This window comes from Cygnus olor, chromosome 2 (genome assembly GCF_009769625.2).
Source record: "Cygnus olor isolate bCygOlo1 chromosome 2, bCygOlo1.pri.v2, whole genome shotgun sequence".
NCBI classification, from domain to species: domain Eukaryota; kingdom Metazoa; phylum Chordata; class Aves; order Anseriformes; family Anatidae; genus Cygnus; species Cygnus olor.
The window spans coordinates 24,397,661-24,417,641 of NC_049170.1; the positions used below are offsets into that span (position 1 = coordinate 24,397,661).

The window sequence follows — 19,981 nt, forward strand, 5'->3', positions numbered from 1 at the left end:
AAAACATCACAAAGTATCTTCCCTTAAAATACTTATTTTAGTGACTTTTATGATGACTTGATGTGAGTTTTTCGGTGTACTTTTGACCACCACCTTTCATGCAGTAGAAAGGTAATCACAGCTATTCAGATATTACCATTCATCAGTATCTCCTGTGATGTTCTCCCAAAATTCTTTCCAATTTGACCAGAAAATCTTAAAACACCTCTTCTTCATTGCTTCCTTTCCTGTGTTTCTGGTTGTGGCACTTCTTACCTGCCATGTAGGACTGAGAAAAAAAGAATTGTTGCTTTTTCATGCAGTGTTTTTGAATTGGAGGTGCAAAAACACATGGTGTTGTAGGAGACTAGTGAAAAACATTGATTTGCTTCTAAACTTGGAGTTATTTGCTGGCCAAACAGTTTTCGTAATTAAATTTATTGATGTCTTTCAGGAGCTTATTTTAGAAAGTTTGAAGCTATTGTTTGAGAATTTGTGAGAGATGTTGGCTGCAGGCAGATCAGCATGTATATAGGTTCAGTGTCTGCTTGACCTGATTGTCAAAATGGGAAGATAGGAGATGATAATCCTTGCTGCTGTATTAAAATGGAGAGGTTAGATTATGTATCTTCAGCAATACGCTGTGAATAAAGAAATTCAGCATAGGGCTGGTGCACCTGTCATTGCTGGAGGGCAAAGAGGCAAGTGGTTCCAAAGGGAACTGACCTTTTTCTTTTAGGCATTGAGTCAATCCTATATCCTAAGGCACATGATCTGCGTTAAAACTATTATAACTCTCCTGGTATTAGGCTGAACAACAGACTGTGGTGAGAATCTATGAAAAGAAAACATAAAATGAGGGTGATGGTGGTTCGTGTATTCTTTTAAATTAAGCCTTTATAGGAAATGCTTTCTGTAATTCCGAAAGGTTTCACTAAAACTGTTAAGTTGTTCTCTGATTAGGATAAACTTATATAAGGTTTAAAATAATATTTTGAAATTTTGTTTGTCTGAATTTTAGTGGGTTGCTGGATACCAAAATGTAAATTATGGTGTTTATCAGTAAATATGAATTCACAAAAAATAAAAATAAAAAATGACTGCATCCTTTTAAATAATACAATGTATAATACAGTGTATATCCAGTCTGCTACTTCAGCTGAATTTATATCCATAAGATCTACAAATAGATTTACAAATAGACAACTTTCTGTTAAATTATTCACATCTCATAATAATTGATCTTACAGAGTTGAACTTATGCTGAAGCATATTTGATCATAAATTCAATGAAAGCAGCCACCATCTTTGTGATGTTTGTCCAGCTAAATCCTTCAGTGAATAAAATAATAAAGATGCCAGCTGTGTGTGTTTTATGATCACTGTTGCAGTAGGAGGGTGAAAATACAAATGAATAAAGGCTCTAATTTTCCATGCTGAATTTGTAATCTCAGAATCTTACTGCAAAGAATTTAAATGGAAAAAAGAAATTTTTTTACATCTGTCATGTTTCCATAAATGTATTGTTTGCTTTTATTTAGGAATGCAGAATATTTTTTAATATTGCTATTGTTTTTACGTAAACATAAAAAAAAAAAAGAAAAGAAAAGAAAAGAAATCTTGTAAAAATAGATGAAATTTATGTTTTTCTCTCAGGTGCCATTACAAGTTAGGAATGGACCATTCTTTTTGAATTAGTTTCTTTGGTTAGATTCTATAGCAATCTTAAAGCTATGTTTTCTACTTAGTACTAACTATATACAGTTAATGTGGCTCAAACTAATTTTACCACCCTGATATAAAAAATCATGCCCCAGAATATTATTGGCCTTCCTTCAGCATTATGACTTTTGTGGACTAGGGTGTTCTATCCCTTTTATTTCTTTCATATTTGATCCTTAAAGTGCCCTTGAGTCAAGCTTTATTCTGCAAGCATGAGGGCATGAATCTTTCCTGAGATGTTGACACATAGTGTTTGGTGAATATCATTTTTCTGTCAGATACAGCCTATGTCTATACTGCTAACTAAAGCAGAGCCAGGGACTATCTTCTGGCCCTGAGGCCATGTGGCAGACCTTAGCTACATCTGTACTAGGTAACGCTTGGGCATGCATCTCCTGAGGGTTTTATGTGGTTCCCATGCAGCTGGTGGTGCAATTATTATTTTGGGGCTGTTTGGTATTAGGTTTTGAATTCAAAAATTCCAGAATAGCCCAAGACCCATGCTTCAGACCACAGGAACTGTATTTTCTAGCATAAGCTTGAAGAAAATGTATTGCGTGCCCTGCTTGTAGGAGGCTGGCATGCGCAACCTTTTGGAAATGGTTCCTGGCATGGGTTGCCCTGTGAACAATGCCCAGGAATGGTTTTGGAGCATGCTAGTTGGTATGGGTCAAAATTATCCAATGAGCAGTGGGGACACTCAGCAATTGAGTGAATGGTCAGGCTCTCTCCCTAGCCCTGCTTAAGTCATCGGCACAGGCTTTAACGGTGAGATTCTTAATATTTCCTGCCCCTTGCACACTTGAGCTTGTTCCCAGTGAAGTTTTCCCACATTCTTCTCTCTATAACACTAGCATCCTTACTCACCTTGACCTGAAGCCATAAGGGTGTTTTATCTTTCCTTTCTTTATCCTCTGCATCCAGACTGCTTTATACATTCTTGCCAAGATACTTTTTTTCCTTCCCCAACCAGCTCTGTCACTCAGATCTTGACATCCTATTTTTTCTTGATTATCATAATACACTTCCTATATCCTCTCCTGACTAACACCCTTCTTCAAATCATATAAGAAACAGCCCATACACCCAGTTGTTTGTGTGTGTGTTGTTTAGCTCCCCTTCCAACACTGGCTGTTTCATTCAGTCACTTCTGAGCAGCTTCTACCCTTTTCAAAATCCTCCATAATTAGGCCTCTTCCCTTCTCCCTTCACCAAGCTCCCACTCTTCTCTCATTCATATTTAGTCCTTCTTCTGTCCCCTGGATCCTTCTGATAGACTCGCAACTGCTGTCATCTTTTCTGTGAATCACATTGCTGTGTGCCCAGGTAATGCATTTTTACCACTTGTTTGTAGTCCTTTTCTCCAGGGTTCTTGTTCTCAGTGTGGAAGCTGCTAAGACTTGCCCTTGTCTACCTTGAATGCCTGAGATCTGCCTCCTTTCCAGCAAAGCATCCATTTAGGCACCTAAATGGGACCCAGATATTTACCTGCTTGTCCTGATTTGGTGGCAGTACACATGACCAGCTGTGTAGCAGAGCTCCATGGATTCCACATTTTCACATGTGCAAAACTCTTTTGGAAATCCACCTGCTTATTTTGGGTCATTAGAACTGGCTTGAGCTCTTCTGGCAGTCAATTTTAGTGATAGCTGGCTCTTTGGGAAACCTGACCTTTAATGGTCACTACTATAGATAACGGTTTTGATTTTAGTTCTTAAATCACCTATGCTGATTTATGTCTTAATAGCAGTAACTCCCTGCTTAGCTGTATCTCTTTCATGCTACTTTGACAGGTTAGGATTTGCAAAAATAGTTCAGTATTGAGTCCTTCCCTACTGCAAGCCAATTTCTGAGTGTCAGATAGCATTGCATCCTCATACATATGTGAGTGCAAGCACTTAAAATCCACATTTCAGTAATTGATAGCTAATATATACGGAATTTGTGGGTTGGTCAGTCATTTCCAACCTGTTTATAATTAAAAAGGCATAAGCTGTTGAGTTAAAAAACATTTCAGTAGAGGTATATGTGGATATGTACTGTTTCACTTAAAAAATTTAAAAGTTCAAAATTATGTTCAATTTTCTCCGAATTGCATACCAAAGAGCGATCGTTGTTTTCTTCTATAATGGTCTTTTGTGCCTGAGAAACACTTCTTTAATAATTATCCTCAGTCTTTCCCTGTCCAAGTTTAAAGTTAAATTCAGACTTGTTTTAACGTATTGGCACATGCATATTTTGTCTCTTAACAAGTATTACTGCTGTCCGTATCAATATCAGGCACTGGAATTTCAATCCACCAACTTCTTCCTACTGGAGGATTACCAACGTTCTTTTTAGAAAGTATTTCCATTAGTGTAAGGAGAAACAGTGGTTCTCCTGTGCTAAATCAGGAGAGTAAATTTGAAGAAGGAATGGCACCTTCTGCTCGATGGTGCTGGTGTGAATGTGGCTTCCCCATTCTGTGATCTCTTCTAGTGTCACCAGAAGCAGGTAGCTGAGGGTCAGGGAGGTGCAGCTAGTTCTTTATAATATCTATCTAAATATATATGTGTAATAATATGTAATAAAGTATTTTTGCATAGCTTTGAATATATTGTCCATATGCTCTTATAATAATCTTGGTTTACTCCTCTCAATGTTTACTAGGTCTGCGTCATTTCCCTGTCATGTCTTAGTTTAGGATTGTAGTTCCAAAAAGACCAGGTTACCTCCTTGCACATAATTGCTTAGTCTCATTGGGTTCAACCAGGCAACTCATATACATAAAGTTAAATACATGCATATGCCTGGGGTCTGTCTTCATGAGCTTTCTAGGCTTGGGGCATTCTCTCTGCCTCCAAATCTCTATCCACCTTTAATGAGCTGTATAAATAAATACAAAGTACTCTTGATCATTCCATATCCATAAAAATATATTTTATTAGCTGAGAGGTATACAATAATAGAAGAGATCAGACCAATCTGATGTTTGAGGGAGCTGTGGGAGGACAGGACAAGTAGCTGCTTCCAAGTGGTTGACAGACCTGAGGCCCCAGCAAGACAGATTTGTAGGTTAACTGTGATAAATGATCTCCGGCTTCACTGACTAAAGCAAGGTCACTCTTCTCGGGGCACTGCCGGCATGCTGCAACCTTGCAGCAAATTCTTGGGGAAGTACTGAGCAAACAGACCAGTTCTTATTTACATTAGAATGAAATTAAGACTCCTCAAAACCAAGATGATTAAATATTGGACAAGAGGGCAGAGATTTATCAGGCAGTGCTAATGTTTATTTACTAGAACTTAATTTTTTTTTTACTTTACAAAAGGTAATAGGTCCAAAAGACAGCTGGGTTGTCCTTCTGTAGCCATTTAATGAGGGAAAATAGGAAAAAAAATGTTTACTGCTCTAACAAATTTGAAATCCAGAGTTTGGTTGATTTTCCTCTGGTGTATTTTTATTAGGATTTTTTTTGGAGAGAAACAATCCAGGTTGTTGAGGGTGGGAGGAAGAAGAGCACAGAACTTTGACTGGGTCGTGTGCCAAAGGTTTATTTCAGCTATTTGTATGTTTTTTTGGGGTTTTATTCCCTCCCTTTTTTTGGCTCATGTCCAGCCAGTGAGGAAATAAATATGTGAAGAAAGAATGCTATGGAATGTTAACCTCACTGCCGTATTTTCTTCCTTTTATCATGCCCCAAGATTCAGTGAAGTTGATATAAATTCACCATGCCTTCTTTTAAAAAGCATAACAGAAAGGCATTCTTCCTTTAAGAGTCAGACTCTAAAAGGTGATTTTCTTTCACTCAGTTTGGTTTAAGCCTGTAAAAAGCATTAAGTGAAAAATCTGATATATTTGTTAGGGCATTTATTGCATTACTAACTTATATTTTCAGTTCTCAGTGAAAGGTTTATAGAGAACATAAACCTTGAAGAGTTTTTGTTCAGGATTAAAGATATATTTTCCCCATTTTCTGGTGAAATAATAGCTCATAAAACGATTGAGGTGTTAGTAATTATTTTTAGCTCTATTTATTTTCCAAGGATATTCTGTTCAGCTTGCTGAGGTGCATGAAGAAAGCCATTAAAAAGCACCCTCCTAATCAGAAGATTCATGCCCTTTAAAGAATTTCAAAATAATCAAAAGCTCCTGATTAGATGTCACCACCATGTTGTTGTTTTTCATTAATTACATTTACAGCAAGCAAAGACCTTGCAGTAAACTGTAAATCCAGCATACTCAGTAGTAGTCTGTCATTGTGTAATATACCATGTCTTCCGTAATGAATATCCTTAGTACAAGGCTTACTGCGATGCTGAAACTATTTAGATAGATACCTGATTGTTGGTGGCATGTAAAATCAAAAAAAAAAAAAAAAAAAAAAAAAAAAAGTAATTGCTAAATTCTTTCTAGGGTAAAATGGTAAGGGATGTAAGGGATGTTCTAATTACAATTTCTTAGGAAATTCTTTCCCTGGGAAATATATGTATCTGAGATAAATCTGCTGAAAACTGGGTGAAATAAGGAATGGAAATGAAATACTTAAGGTAGAAAATATTTAGCGTTCAAATAATTTGTTGTGGTTTTAAGCAGCAACAGTACCCAGCAGTCACATTATTTGGAATATCAGAACCTGAGAATTCCCTGAAATTAAGGAAATGGCATGATCGTATCACGGAAAGCCACACTCTCAAGTGTGGCTTGAAGTGTGCTATCATTTGACATTTATTGTATATTTGCTGCTTATATACACTTATTTTTCTTCTCCTTCCTGTCTTTAATATCTGCCATGCAGACTCTGTAGTTCTCACTCACTTCATCTGGTGCTCCAGCATATGTTATACTAGCAAAAAAGATACCTAGTATCGAACGTTTAAACCTTATACTTTATCAAAATGGCATAAAATAGTGGAGGAAAACTGCAATATTTTCATGATAGTATCTTTATGCATTAAGCTCTCAATAGTTGGTATTGGGTTTCTTTGGAAAGTTTCATGGTCCAACATATTTATTTGGAGGCATCAGATAGAGCAAGAACTAGGCTGGATGTATGTCAGGCTACAGGAGGACAAAAAGCAGGGTACTGTTAAGTCTGTTGTATATTGCCTGATTCTCTTTAGGCTTAATATTTAAAGTTCAAATTAATCAAATTCAGTTTTTAAAGGTGTTGTGTTCGGTACGTGTGTCATGTTCTGCTTCCTATATGAAAAAAAACTTTCAAACAGGATATCACAAGCAATGTCATGTTGTAGAAATACAGTAATACATCTGATACAAACACTAAAAAGTCAAATATAGTGCAGGAAGAGTCAGGGAGAAATAGATTCATATGGAAATTTTGTCCTGAGTTATATTCGGTGATATCCACAGAAACAGATCTGAATGATTTTATGATCTAGTCATGACTGAACTTAATAGCCATTATCAAATGTGAATTGCTGTGAGGGTCTGGATCGCATCATTGCCTAGTTTAGGTGTGACAAAACTGCATCTCTGCAGCCTCACATGATTCACAAACAGTTTAAGTAAACCTGTTTTACTACAGAAATGCCACATGAGCGGTGGCAAAGTTGCTTGGGCACCGGGACTAAGTAGTAATCATCTCTAGCTGTGGAAGAAGCAAGCCAACCCTCGGTGCTGAAGCAGCAGGATCCAGTCATCAGTCCCCAGCTGCACGCCCAGCCTGCCACTGGAGGAAGGCACTGCAGGCCGCTATCGCTTCCTGCCATTGGAGCTATTGGAGTTATTTCTTCCCTATTTGTTTCTATGGGACACGTAAATGTTGTAGTTATGTGACTCGGACTTGGGAAAACAGATCAACTTTGCTATTTGGAGACATTCAGGAGTAGCCTGTCCTGATTCTTTTGGACTGGAGCATTACAGGGTTTGGTAGTTACATGTATTGGTGCTTGAGAGAAAACTAACAGTTCTCAAAACAGAGAGATTTGACATTGTAGTGCTTCATTCTGAGCAGTTCAGGAGCTGCAACTCCTAATGGTTTACGTACAGGGTCAGTAGATTCCATTTAAAATTTACCAAGTATACAAGAATGATGTAGCTAGAGGTAAATGTACAGTAATTAAAGTAAACTAAAAGAACAATAATAAAAAGTTGCCTGTAATGTTAGAGCCTTCATTCATTACATTCACTCTTTTCAAGAAATGCTGTTCATCTTGGCAGCTTTCCAGCTAATGGCATCTGGGTAACTGTCAAGTGAGAATTAGCTCAGGTGTGTCAGGGTTATTACCTTGCTGGACTGCACTGAAAGAACTTACCTCCACAGCTTCCCAAAGAGGGCTCTCACCTCTTTTAATCTATGTCAACAGCAATACTGAAGAATCAAACACCGATACTTCTAGCTCTATGCAAATATCCTGAGGAGAACACTCAGCATTGGTTGTCATGGCTTTTATTTTAATAATAAACATTTTGACCACCTTTTCAATACTTCAGCAGATAAGACTGCTGATACTGTAATATGCATATAATTAAAAAGGATTAAACTAATTTCTGAATTGCCAAAGAAAGATTGTTTCATACGCCTGTATGGAAACTGTGAAGGCCTGAAGACTCTGGAGTGCAGTGGTGCTCAAGGATACAGACCAAGGATGCTGGTAGCAGTGTAGCCACATTAGTGCAGGATTTGTCCCAGCTTTGCTGATCTAAGAAGCCTGAACAGGATGCTGCACTCATGGCTACCTTGCTTCTTGTGAGGTACTGAGTTGGAAGTGTGCAATTGAACTGGCGGCCTACAGGGCCTGGAGAGCTTGCCTTGCCACGCTGCACACACAGAGAGCTCAGTGGTTCTGAACCTAAACCACTGCCAGCACCTCAGTTTGTCGAGAGCAAGAGGGACATTGGATGTCTGGGGACACACCACTTCTAAAGAAAGCACACGACCCAGCACAAAATGGCAGCCTCAAGCTGATACAGGGATGATCCTCAAACTGGAATATGGGCCCTGTGACTGTACCTGTAGGCTGAAAGGTTAGTGTGTAGTTTGGCTTGAAGTATCCCTACCCTGTTCTGTAGAGCAAATTTTGTATCCTGTGATTGATCAACCAGGCTGAGTAATAAAATATGGCTTCAATGAGCCTTCAAAAGCTTTTGCCTCTCTTTGTTCATCACTTTCAGTCCTCAGTGCCTTCTGTGTAAACCACAGAGAAAAACGATACCTTCTTTACTTCATTAGGTTCCCATCCTGAGGTACAGGCTTTGTGCCTTCGTTTGTACCAAAAGCTAGAAGCGTTGCATCCAAACTGGTGCTTGCTTATTGCAGGGTTCATGACGGCTGAATTACCCGTGTGGCACCTCTGTGGAGGCACACCGGGCGTGCTGGGGATGCAGCTCCCGAGTGCGTTTCTGTGTGCTAGGGCTGCCATGCCGCTTCTCTGAGGACAGCAGGTGTTCTCAGCAGGGCTGTAGCAACAGAAAATGCTGCTGATATTACAGAAAAAGGAAATGTTACTTGAGGTAGGCCTTGCTCTGGCCTTTTTGCTGTATAGCTGCTCTGAGCAGGGTCGCACACGTATCCAGAGATGCGAAACAGTCAAGGCACAGAGGGGCATCAGCTGGACGCGAGATAAAGGTATTTGCAAAGAAAACATTGACTGTTTTCTGTGCCATATGATGTTGGCACAGCTTTGTGTCAGCAGAGGCTTAGAGCCTGAGAGAAGATGGAAAGACTGCCAGCCTCAAGCAGGCTTTAGTGAAAATCCTAAAACTGGGATATGACCCTTGCAGCCGTGCCATTGTAGGTAAAATACCTGTAAACTTTAAACTCTGCTAAATGGTGCGATTGTTCTAGTTAACTGTTGTTTTGTCTTTCAGCACTTCAGGTGACAAGGGATTACTTAGAATAAAGAAGCAGAGCTGGGGTTTCCACAGGGAGTTAGGTGCCTCCCTCCTCCAGGCCATGCTGTAAACTCCAGTCAAGAAATGAATTAATGATATGCTGTGAGAATTGTATCTTGAAATGGAAAATATGCACAGTAAATGATTTTTGCTTTGGGAAGTATTTACCTCATGCTGTTAGGAGTACATAGACAGCATATTATTTCTATTTGTTTTAATGCCCATTTGTCTTAATTATTAATGTGAAGTTGAGCTGCATTCTTTGTTGCATTTAAAAGCAAATCACCCCAAGTTCAGAAGTTCACCGCACATGCCCCAAACTTTTTTTTTTCTCAGGAGCTTAAACCAAACTTCAGTGATCTTAGCCATGTTCTGCTTGACCAAATACTGACCTTCCTTTGCAGTAGAAAGACATCCAAGCCTGTTTTCTGAAATTAAATCAAATTCTTGTAATCCAATGAGATTTACAACTGCTCAAGTGTAGTCAGATTCATATATGTTTAAAGTGAGTCAGGTTCATATAATGCTTGTTTTTGTTCATCTAAGGCAGTATATTGCATGTGAGATTAAGCCGAAAATTAGTGTGTTTTTGCAAATGTCATCAGAGTAGGTCTGTAAAAATATTCCCAATATTTCTCAAAACTGCATCTAGATGTTATCTAATGCACATTGCCAAAGGTTTCTCTGTATTCTGCTGTACACTACATTTTCTGAAAGCATGCATGTATGCTGTCATGGCTAGTAACTATTCCTCAGTGATTAGTGTGACAGTAAGTGAAGCGTGAGTATTGAGACTTGCCATATCACGCATGCCAAGTTACTATATGGCCCAACTGCTGTGAGACAAAACATGCTATTATGTTTTAGACACAAAGCCATATTGTATGAAATTCCATCCTGTCACATACTGAGGGAGGTGTATTTAAAAATCAAATCTTTTTTTTCTTTAGTTCTTTTTGTTAACTTTTTCTGCCTTAGATACTTAACTACTGAACCCCATCAGAACATTCAGCCTTTGTCCCTGTTGAGGAATCATGTTACCAACTTACATCAGTCAAACAGTTAATATTTGAAGGAGGAGACTTTAAAGAGACTATTGGCAAAAACAAACAAACAAACAATAACAACAACAAAACACCAAAACCAAGCGTTCTGACATTCCAAACCACTAAGGTGATGCATTAAATGGGTTTCTCCAAACAATTCTGATATAGTAGAGGTGATTTAAATACATGATCATACAGTGCATTTTTCATAAGTTAAAGAATAGCTTGTCTGTAAACAAAGCAGCAAAATTAGTCACGCATTCCACTAAGGCATCAGTTTTAAGACTGACAGCCTTAGGATTCAGCATGCATATGACTTTTTCAGTGTCCAGAAATGACCTTAGCAGAAGACATGTTATTTGGAGAATTTTGTCATTGCTGTTCAAATCTCCATAAACAAAGCTAAGATGTTTTTGTAGAACTTTGCATAGTTAGAAGTAATTATTTTATCCATGAGTTACTTGGATGATCTTCTTTGGCCTGTGTTACACAAGAGGTGAGACTTGATCCTTCTGGTCCCTTCTGACTTTAAAATCTATAAATGCTTGGAAACTTGATGCTAGTAATGTAGCAACTGGAATCTTCAAAGCACTGTATAAACAACTAACCCCCCACAGCCCTACTTGGACTATTATCAGGGCAAGGAAATGTAATAATTAGAGCAGAAAGAACTATTTTTGCAGACTGTGTGATGATTTTTTTTCTATTTATTAATTCTTAAATCTGGTTCTAATTTTGACTGATTTATTCACAATTCGCAATATTAGTGGATGTGATTATGTTGCAGCCCTATATACTTTTGTTGTTTTTATATTGCATTTATGTATAATCTGGTGATTACTTGATACTTATCTGTGGCTTCTTGATTGACTTTGGTTAACTGATATCTTTTTGGTTTCTGAACTGAAAAGGTGACTTTGGCTTCCTAACCCGTTCCTACTCAAAAGACTTTACATTTATTAGTAAATCTTATTTTCTTTTTAAACAAATGACAGCAATGTGGCAGATACTTTGATGACCATTCATACAGTCAAAATAATGGTATTACTTTATTCAAGAGCAGTAAGGAACTAGCATTTCATCATCCATAATTTCACCTGCAATTCAGAATTCATTAATTTTTGAATGTTCTTTTCTATACCTACGGATTAGTTAAGGATGGTACAATTCTTTTTCTTACACTGGAAGGTAATATTTGATGATTTACATAAGTGACCACATTTTTTTTAATGCTGCCACAATTCTTTAATACTTGAATTAATACTTAATTCAATACAGAGCAATTATACTCTGGCTCCTAAAAAGGATGCAACTACCTGTATGGGGAAAAAAAAACTTGGTGAAATGATTTGCCAGGACCTCTTGACAAGTAATTGGTGCAGGTGGGATTAGGACACAAGACAGGCCTCACTGACTCAATATAATCACTGGTCCATGGGAATTTTGGATGTGTAGAAGAATTAATGCCAATTTTCTGTGGGTATTCAGCCCTCTTTTTCCTTTTCTTTGTTGAAACTAGCCTTTTCTCTTGGTATGTTCTGTGTTCTATAATGGACTTTCCTGTGATTTGCAAAAAGTTGAGTGAAAGGATTTCTACAATCTGGTAGTTTAAGGAGTCTGGAATTAATTTTTTTCTAGATTTTAATTTACAGGCAATAACTGTCTCATTCAAGATGCCTTCATTTTCTCATGAACTGAAAATTGAAAAAGTAATATATATATATATATATGCCCATCAGAAACACTAGAGAATACCATTTCCAAATCCTGAGACTTCTGTAAGATTATCATATCACAGAATCATAGAGTGGTTTGGGTTGGAAGGGACCTTAAAGATCACCCACTTCTACCCCCCCCGCCATGGAGGGACACCTCCCGCCAGACCAGGTTGCTCAAAGCCCCGTCCAACCTGGCCTTGAACACCTCCAGGTGTAGGGCATCCACAGCTTCTCTGGCTGATGAGAATTAATGGCTTAAAGTGGTCAACATTTCTGGGCAATTGGTCCCTGGGTAATTTTTGGATAAATATCCTGTCTGTTCTCAAGACCCGATCAGATAGGTGCAGTAGTCAAAAATTCCTGTACAGCATATAGTTGCTAGAAATGAAGAAGAGAGACAATTGCATATTTCTTTGAATCATTATAAACACTAGCATGTCATACATATGCTAGCACATGATTTAGTCTACTAATCACTTATATGTACTAGTATATGTGCTAGTAGATTTGCACTAGTATGTTATGTGCAAAAATCTCAAGGGAAGTATGAGGACATGCTTTTGACTTGTGTTTTTTGTTTTTTTTTTCACACTGTGTGTGGACAAGAAAGGCTGTGTCTATGACATTTGAGACTTAAAGCTCTCAGTAGAATAACAATTTATTTATTTTTCAATTTATCATTTTCAGTGTTGTCTATTCCTTGTTGCAGGGTTTTCACCTGTGTATCCTTATACCTTATGCAATTCAAGTTCATGAAAATATAAGCGTAGTGCTTTGTAATCCATGTTCCTTGAACGGTACTCTAGAAAGCCAGCTTCAGCTGAACAAGAATGAGAATTTGCATGAAACATCCTGTAGGTTTGCTGATTTTAGAGGATGCCAACACCATCTTTTTCAAATACTGAAGTATTTTGGACTGCAGTCTACTATATCTGTATTGATAAGCTAGTACATTGGAAAATAGAAGACCTTTAATATATTTTAGCATTTTTACCTGACAAGAGATCTTTACTGAGCAAAGGCATGACTGAATTTCTACAGTTACCTACTAATAGTAGTAACATGATGTCTACAAGATTCAGCACCTGTTTTTGGACTGTGTATTACAAGAAGTTTGGTGGCTTTGGAAACTTAGGAGGTAGCTGTAGAATAGCAGAACAAAACCACATCCTAACGATCACCATTTTAGTTTGTTCCCTCCAAATCTATTATTTTTTATATTTTCATATAATACCCCCAAACATAGGGAGGTAAGTTTTCTCAGAATTCCCTAGGTAGCTTAGAAAAGATAATTCACTTACAATTTAATGTTTGTGTTGTATTTACACCTAATGAAGAGTCAGCCTCCTGCCATGTGAATATATGAAAAGTCAAAAATAAATCAAAAATACTTCACTAAAGACAAATGCCTTTATGAAACTTGATGCATATGTTATGCATTAATTATCATTGACTTTTAAAATCTGATACTTCACAAGATTGTGTAAATACTACTGTTATTTTAAACTTGGATTTCAAGGTTTTAGATAGTAACAAACGTTTGTCTCCAGTGCTGTAAATTCTCAGCCTGTCAGTATGCTCAAAGAAAATGTAAATGAGGGAATCAGAAGTTGCTTTCTAGATGCTGTTGCTCACAGTCCTTTAGCGTACTAGGTAGGGCATTTATGATATGGTGTATTAGGTGCTCTATATATGTAAAGTGTGCATGAATTTTGTGTTGTCAATCCAGGAATAATCCATTGACTTTCTAACCTGAGGAATGTGTTTCCCAGTAGCACTCCCAAACAGACTTTGTCTTTATACTGGCTAGCAAGACTCATTTCAACTGTGCTGACTGCAGATGGTATTAGTAAACAGGGTACTGAGATTGTTTTTCAGAAAAAAACTTCTTGTTTGTGTTTCAGGCTGAGCTATGTGAATCATGCAGAAGATCTAGCCTCCAAACTACTCCAGTGTTTCCCAAAGAACAGATTGTCAGCACAGGCAGCCCTGAGCCATGAGTATTTCAGTGATCTGCCCCCACGGCTATGGGAGTTAACTGACAGTGAGTATAACCACCTCTGAATCAATTTTAAAAAAAGACACTAGTTCATACAGATGCATGTGTGTATACTTGTATGTATGCTAACACTCACATGCAAACTCCTTCATGGACCTGTACATCCACACACAAAATACGTGAGTGCAATTGTGTATCCGAAATTACATAGTTAGCTTAACACAGGAAAAAATGGATTTATTTTTTTTTTTTGCTATCTCTGCTCTGCAGTCTGCAGCTAGCTATCTTTGTATTTGATTATGTGTGCAGCCAAGAGAATTATCTGAATTGTCATAAAGCAAAAGGAAAAATACAATTTACATATTTAGTGCTTTTCACTTTATAACATACTTCTTAACTAGCTGCAGCATACAGGATAAAAATCCAGCTATGTTTGATTCACAGAATCTCTATCTGTTATAACAGTAACCTTTAAGAAAGGGATTGGCATTCAGAAGTCTGAGAAACACAAAGCAGAAAATTGCTTAATTTTCTGAATTAAACAGTGTAAGAAGAGAATGGGAGATGATATTACTAAATGAGAATGCTTTCGGTATTTATATAGATCTTTTAATTTATTTATTGAACAAAGTTCTTTCCAGTTGACTTGGCAAATATTATCCTATTGATAAGTATTTTGTCAGTTATCTCTTTAATATTTGTAAATCATTTATTTCATACATGTCCATACCTTTTCCAGAGTGTTAAAAGTCAATACTATTTATTTTGTGGAAAAATATTACCATGCATGATATTTTTGATGAAGATTCTGGCATTAAAAATAGGTTTCACAGGGGAATACCAATCACTATTTTGATTTAGCGCAATATGAGGAAGAGAAGCATGCTTTCATTAGAACAGTGGTTGCTATTTTCTGCTTTCAAACATGCAGTCATTAGCAAAATATCTAAATCCAGTACGCCAAGGCAAAATTTTCAGATATGCAACAACAGAATGTGTGTTTAATTACGGCTAATTTAAAGCTTTGCGTGTAAAAAATGAGTTCACATTCTGAATATTAATCCACAATAAATTTTGTTTACTTCAGTCTCATTAAGAAAACTTTCATTTCCCAAAAGTTTAGCTTTTCCATCCTCAACATCTGCAACAGTTACATTTTGAGCTAGTTCTATGAACTGGCACTCCAAGTACCCTACTGTACCTGACTCTGCTCTAAAGACTCTGCTCTGTCCCATTTGTAGAATGTGAACATTAAAACTGAACTGGCAACACCAATTTTTGTACCGCATAGGCTACATCACAGACATTGTCCTTGCTCTGCAAAAAGATTCCCAGTTTCCTTCTCTGCCACGAAACCCTCTGCCCACACCACTCAGTTTTCTGACTGCAGCACTTCACAAGCTGAAAATTCAAAAGGTGCAGTGTAAATTAAGGGTGCTGTTGAAAGTCCATCTTTGCTGAAATTGATGCAAAGAGATTCATTTCTTCAGGACTAATGAAACGTCAAGAATGCCAGTTCATTTATCCTTTTTCCGCTAAATGGAAAACAAAAATCACTCTTCACTGGTGACATCTCAATCCTTCTGACTGTGTGATTCAGTCTAGCCAGGATTTTGAATTCTGAATTCTGCAGTAGTACTTTTCTGTTAATATGGACTTATTACCCACTTGCCACTTAGTTTATCAGTCAGTGGTTAAATCCAGTTCTATCAGTGAAGTAAATGCCTACACATTATCACTCTGCAGCAGGCTGCCAACAGAGACAGTCTTGTCCTAGTCATTAACAAGCACAATGTATGCAGAACACCAGAGGGGAATTAAAACCACAAAAAATACCTCAGGGTGGTATTTTTAATATGAGAATTTAATTTGTAATTTCACAGATTAAGAATTTTGGCTGCATTAATCCTTTTATCAGCTCACAGCAGGTTATTTGCAGAAGCATAACCATAAGGCGATATTCATTGGCAGAAACACGTCTTTGCATAACGTTAAACATCAGGAGCAGTGAAACCTTTTGAAGGGGGGAGAATAAAGATGAAAAATCATTATATTTTAAAGCAAGGTTCTTCTAAATGCCTCCAGTAAAATTTTGAGTTAAAGAAAGACTATTTCTGTGGCTAGTAGATAATCATTATGAAGCATAAATCCAGATGCAAGAAAGGACAATCCCAGTATCAAATACTACAATCATTTCTATTTAGTATGACTTGGATATACTTGTAAACATATTTCCAAAACAAAGAAGTCATATACTTTGGAGAGTTGGGAAAATGTTTACTGTGTAGTGAAATTACCACTTTTTGCAATTCTAGTTCTCTGGGTTAATATTTTACATTGGGAAGGACTTGCTATTGATAATTCATTAAATGCAGATGTAAATACACTGAGACTTCATGCACAGTGGAAATGTGCATGATAGTATTCATCGTGAAATCTGTTTTGTCCAATTTCATCCTAGTGCTGAACTGCAAATTTGGGGATTTAGTACCAAAAACAATGAAAGACTCACATATGAAGCAGAAGAAAGAGAGAGAAAAAAAAAAATCGATTGTATGATTTTCAATCAGAAAATTTTGTTTCTTTGTACAGAAGTACAGTGATTCTGCCTGAATCAGAAATGTAAAAAAAAAAAAAAAAAAAAAAAAAAAAACACACAAAAAAAAACTTTAACAATGACAGCCCTGTCTCTTTCTGTTTTGACTTTAGTACTATGTATTTATATTCTATGTAATATTTTACAGGATAACATTTTGGTCTTGTGTTTTATTTTTAAATATGTGTCCAAAATTTATTTGAAAGATTTGAAAGTTTATTCACAAAAAGGTTGTTTTTTGGTTTCTTTTGGTTTCAAGCCAAGGCATAATTTCAATTGGCTTGGAAATTCAATTTCCAGGTAAGCTCTAACATCTAGCCACTGTCAGTTTTTAAAAATGTTGCATTAAAAAATCAAGACTTTTGCAATTCTGCTAAAAAAAATCTTGTCTGTGAATACAATACAGTTTATGAAGTAACACCATCCTCATTCATCTCAGACCTGAGCAGTAATCTATAGATTAAGGCCTGTTACTAAATATGTGTACTTGTTATTTTCTATTGAAAATAGTAATTTTACTCTTTCCCCTTTTCTGCTTTCATACCTGAAAGCTCATATTGATTTATTTGGGTAGAATATTCATAATCTATGTTATCAAGGACAGTGGAATACCACATTCATGAAAACACAAACAAGCAGAAAAACAAAAAAAAAAAATAACCAGGTATTATGGCCCTGATTAATTCTTTAAACAGGCAGATTGTTAACATTTTCTCATGCAGTCATTCACTGGCAGCGATCTGAAGATACTTTTGTGTGGACATTTGCTCTCAGAATATATTGAAAACCAGCCATTTTTCCCCATCAGTTTGAGGCATCCAAAGTAAAAATGAGTTTTCGTATCATCAGTGTGTGTCCTTAGCCATTTGTAGTTTGATCCCTATGATTAACGTCATGTCTACTACAAATTAGTTGCCTGGTGTTACGTGGAAAATCTTCAAGGTTCTTATAGCTCATGCAGGAAGGGTTTGCTTTTTGTGAAAGCCTTTTGAATTTTTGGAATATTTTAATCAAACCTAGTTGTCTTTAACACTTAATAAAATTAAGTCTAATAACTCATTTCTACTGACATTAAGATTTGGAAGACAGAATATGTGATGCCGAATTATTGCGAAACCCTGCTGTATATTTTCATGTTCATACTTAATTCTAAATGCTGTCAGAGAGGAAATTTTAAAATGGAAAATATGAATTGCACAGCAGTGCAAGGACTAGCAAACACTCCCCCTGGAACCAGTTGTGGGTTGTTTTTTTTGTTGTTGTTATTTTGTTATGTTTATTATTTCATTTTGCTTTGTTGGTTGGTTTTGTTTTTGTTTTTTTAAAACAAGGCTTAAGCAACAGAGAATATTTGCATCATACAGCTTCCATCATAGATACCATTCCTTTGCATTCAGAATTTTTATAGTGCTTATTTGCATAACTGAAGGTATATATAAAAGCTGTATTGATGTATTTAGTGTTGTGTTTGCCACAGATATTAGCCAATTACTTTTAAATTACTACTTTTGGGGGAAAAAAAATCAGAGTTTCTGATCTGATGTTCTTTTTTGCAGTGTCTTCTATTTTTACTGTACCGAATGTAAGATTACAACCAGAGACTGGAGAAAGTATGAGAGTCTTTGGAAAAAACAATAGCTACAGCAAAAGTGTATCAAACAGCAAACATTGAAGAATACCTATGTTCACAACAGATAATGCAGGTAAGACATGATTATTGGAAGGTATATCTTTAAAAATACTGTTTACTTTAGTTTTCTGAAGACACAATATAAAATTGAACCGCACATTTCTTAAATTACACATGATCAGGCAGATAATCTGTTTTTGCAGTATAGATTTGTCAATATGATGAGTGTAAATTCTTGGCCTTGTGGGCAGGATCAGTGTGACTGACAGGTTGAAAACATTGCTGAAGTCAGTGCCAGCAGATTAAACATTGTGTTGCCTTTAATTTGGACTGATTTTTTTTTTCCCCTGGTACGATAAGGAAAGATAAAATACCTCTTGCCAGTTCTCTAGTTAAAATCTGGGGCAAGGGCAAAAAAAAAAAAAATTATTTAGTAGATCTGGTAGTCTTGATAGCAGAAGGATGTTCCTGATGGAGACAGAAGTGTTGACATGTTAATAAATTTGATCAATATCACTGGATCTGCTAGAACTCTTCTTGTTCTTGGATGGCTTTGATACCCCTTGGGGGTTTGATACCCCATCTTCAGCATAGTTCTTCAGCAGTGAAATAGCATGTAATTTAACTTCAGGTAGTAGAACAGAGCAACAGAAGGGCAGGTGAGTAGTGGGGCTGCTTACTGACTTAAAGCAGGGAATGATTGTTATATCACAGTAATAACTCTCTTCTGCTGCTCTTGTACCTATTGAAAGGTATACTCTGGTATTTATGTGGTTTATAGTTGCATGAAGTCTATCTTCAGCTATGTCTGCTTGGTATGGTATCAGATGTAACTTTCCCTAATGAATTATATTCACTTTTTTACTGCTGTATGTTTACATGCAATGCTTTTTAACCCTGTAATGTAACAGAGTTCATTTGCCTGGCAGACAACTGCTGAAAACTGAAGTGAATAGATTTCAGTCTTGACAGACTGCCCCAATTTTTGCACATGCTCTTTGCCAGCAAACCATTTAAGATTTTCTAATGTCAGAAATGAGGCTGCCTCAGAGCAGTCTGTTTACATCTTTATTGACAAGCTAATCCCTACTTTTTCCTGGGGCTGTGTCCCTGCAGACATCTCTTCAACCTTGTCTGTTCTAACGTGACATATCATCCATCTAAAATAAATTTAGAATGTGCCCATCTGTGCTAAAGACCTTTTGTGTGGAAGCTTAAGTACAGAATCTCATTCCTAATGTACAGAATCTCCTTTCTCTTGCCTCCAAACAAATGAAATTTTTCATTTATACAAATACGTAATAGAAAGTTTTTATTTGAAAACCAGCATGTAAGATAACACAAAAGAAAACAGATTGATCATTCTTACTGAATCTGCTTAAGCAGATACAGACGACTCTTAAAAATTTTATCTGTAAGCAGAAAGAGAGAGCCATGTGTACCTTTGATGTTCA

General features: G+C 36.7%; 1 protein-coding gene across 7 annotated transcripts in view; it reads left to right on the plus strand.

Moving 5' to 3' along the window:
* CDK14 (cyclin dependent kinase 14) overlaps positions 1-19,981 on the plus strand; it is a 327,735-nt gene that overhangs the window by 243,024 nt on the left and 64,730 nt on the right. For all 7 annotated transcript variants that reach the window (XM_040545755.1, XM_040545756.1, XM_040545757.1 and 4 more), the window contains 2 exons: positions 14,207-14,346; positions 18,454-18,600. In XM_040545755.1, coding sequence (XP_040401689.1) covers positions 14,207-14,346; positions 18,454-18,569 — 256 coding nt within the window. In that variant the 3' untranslated portion in view covers positions 18,570-18,600. The remainder of the gene's footprint in view (positions 1-14,206; positions 14,347-18,453; positions 18,601-19,981) is intronic.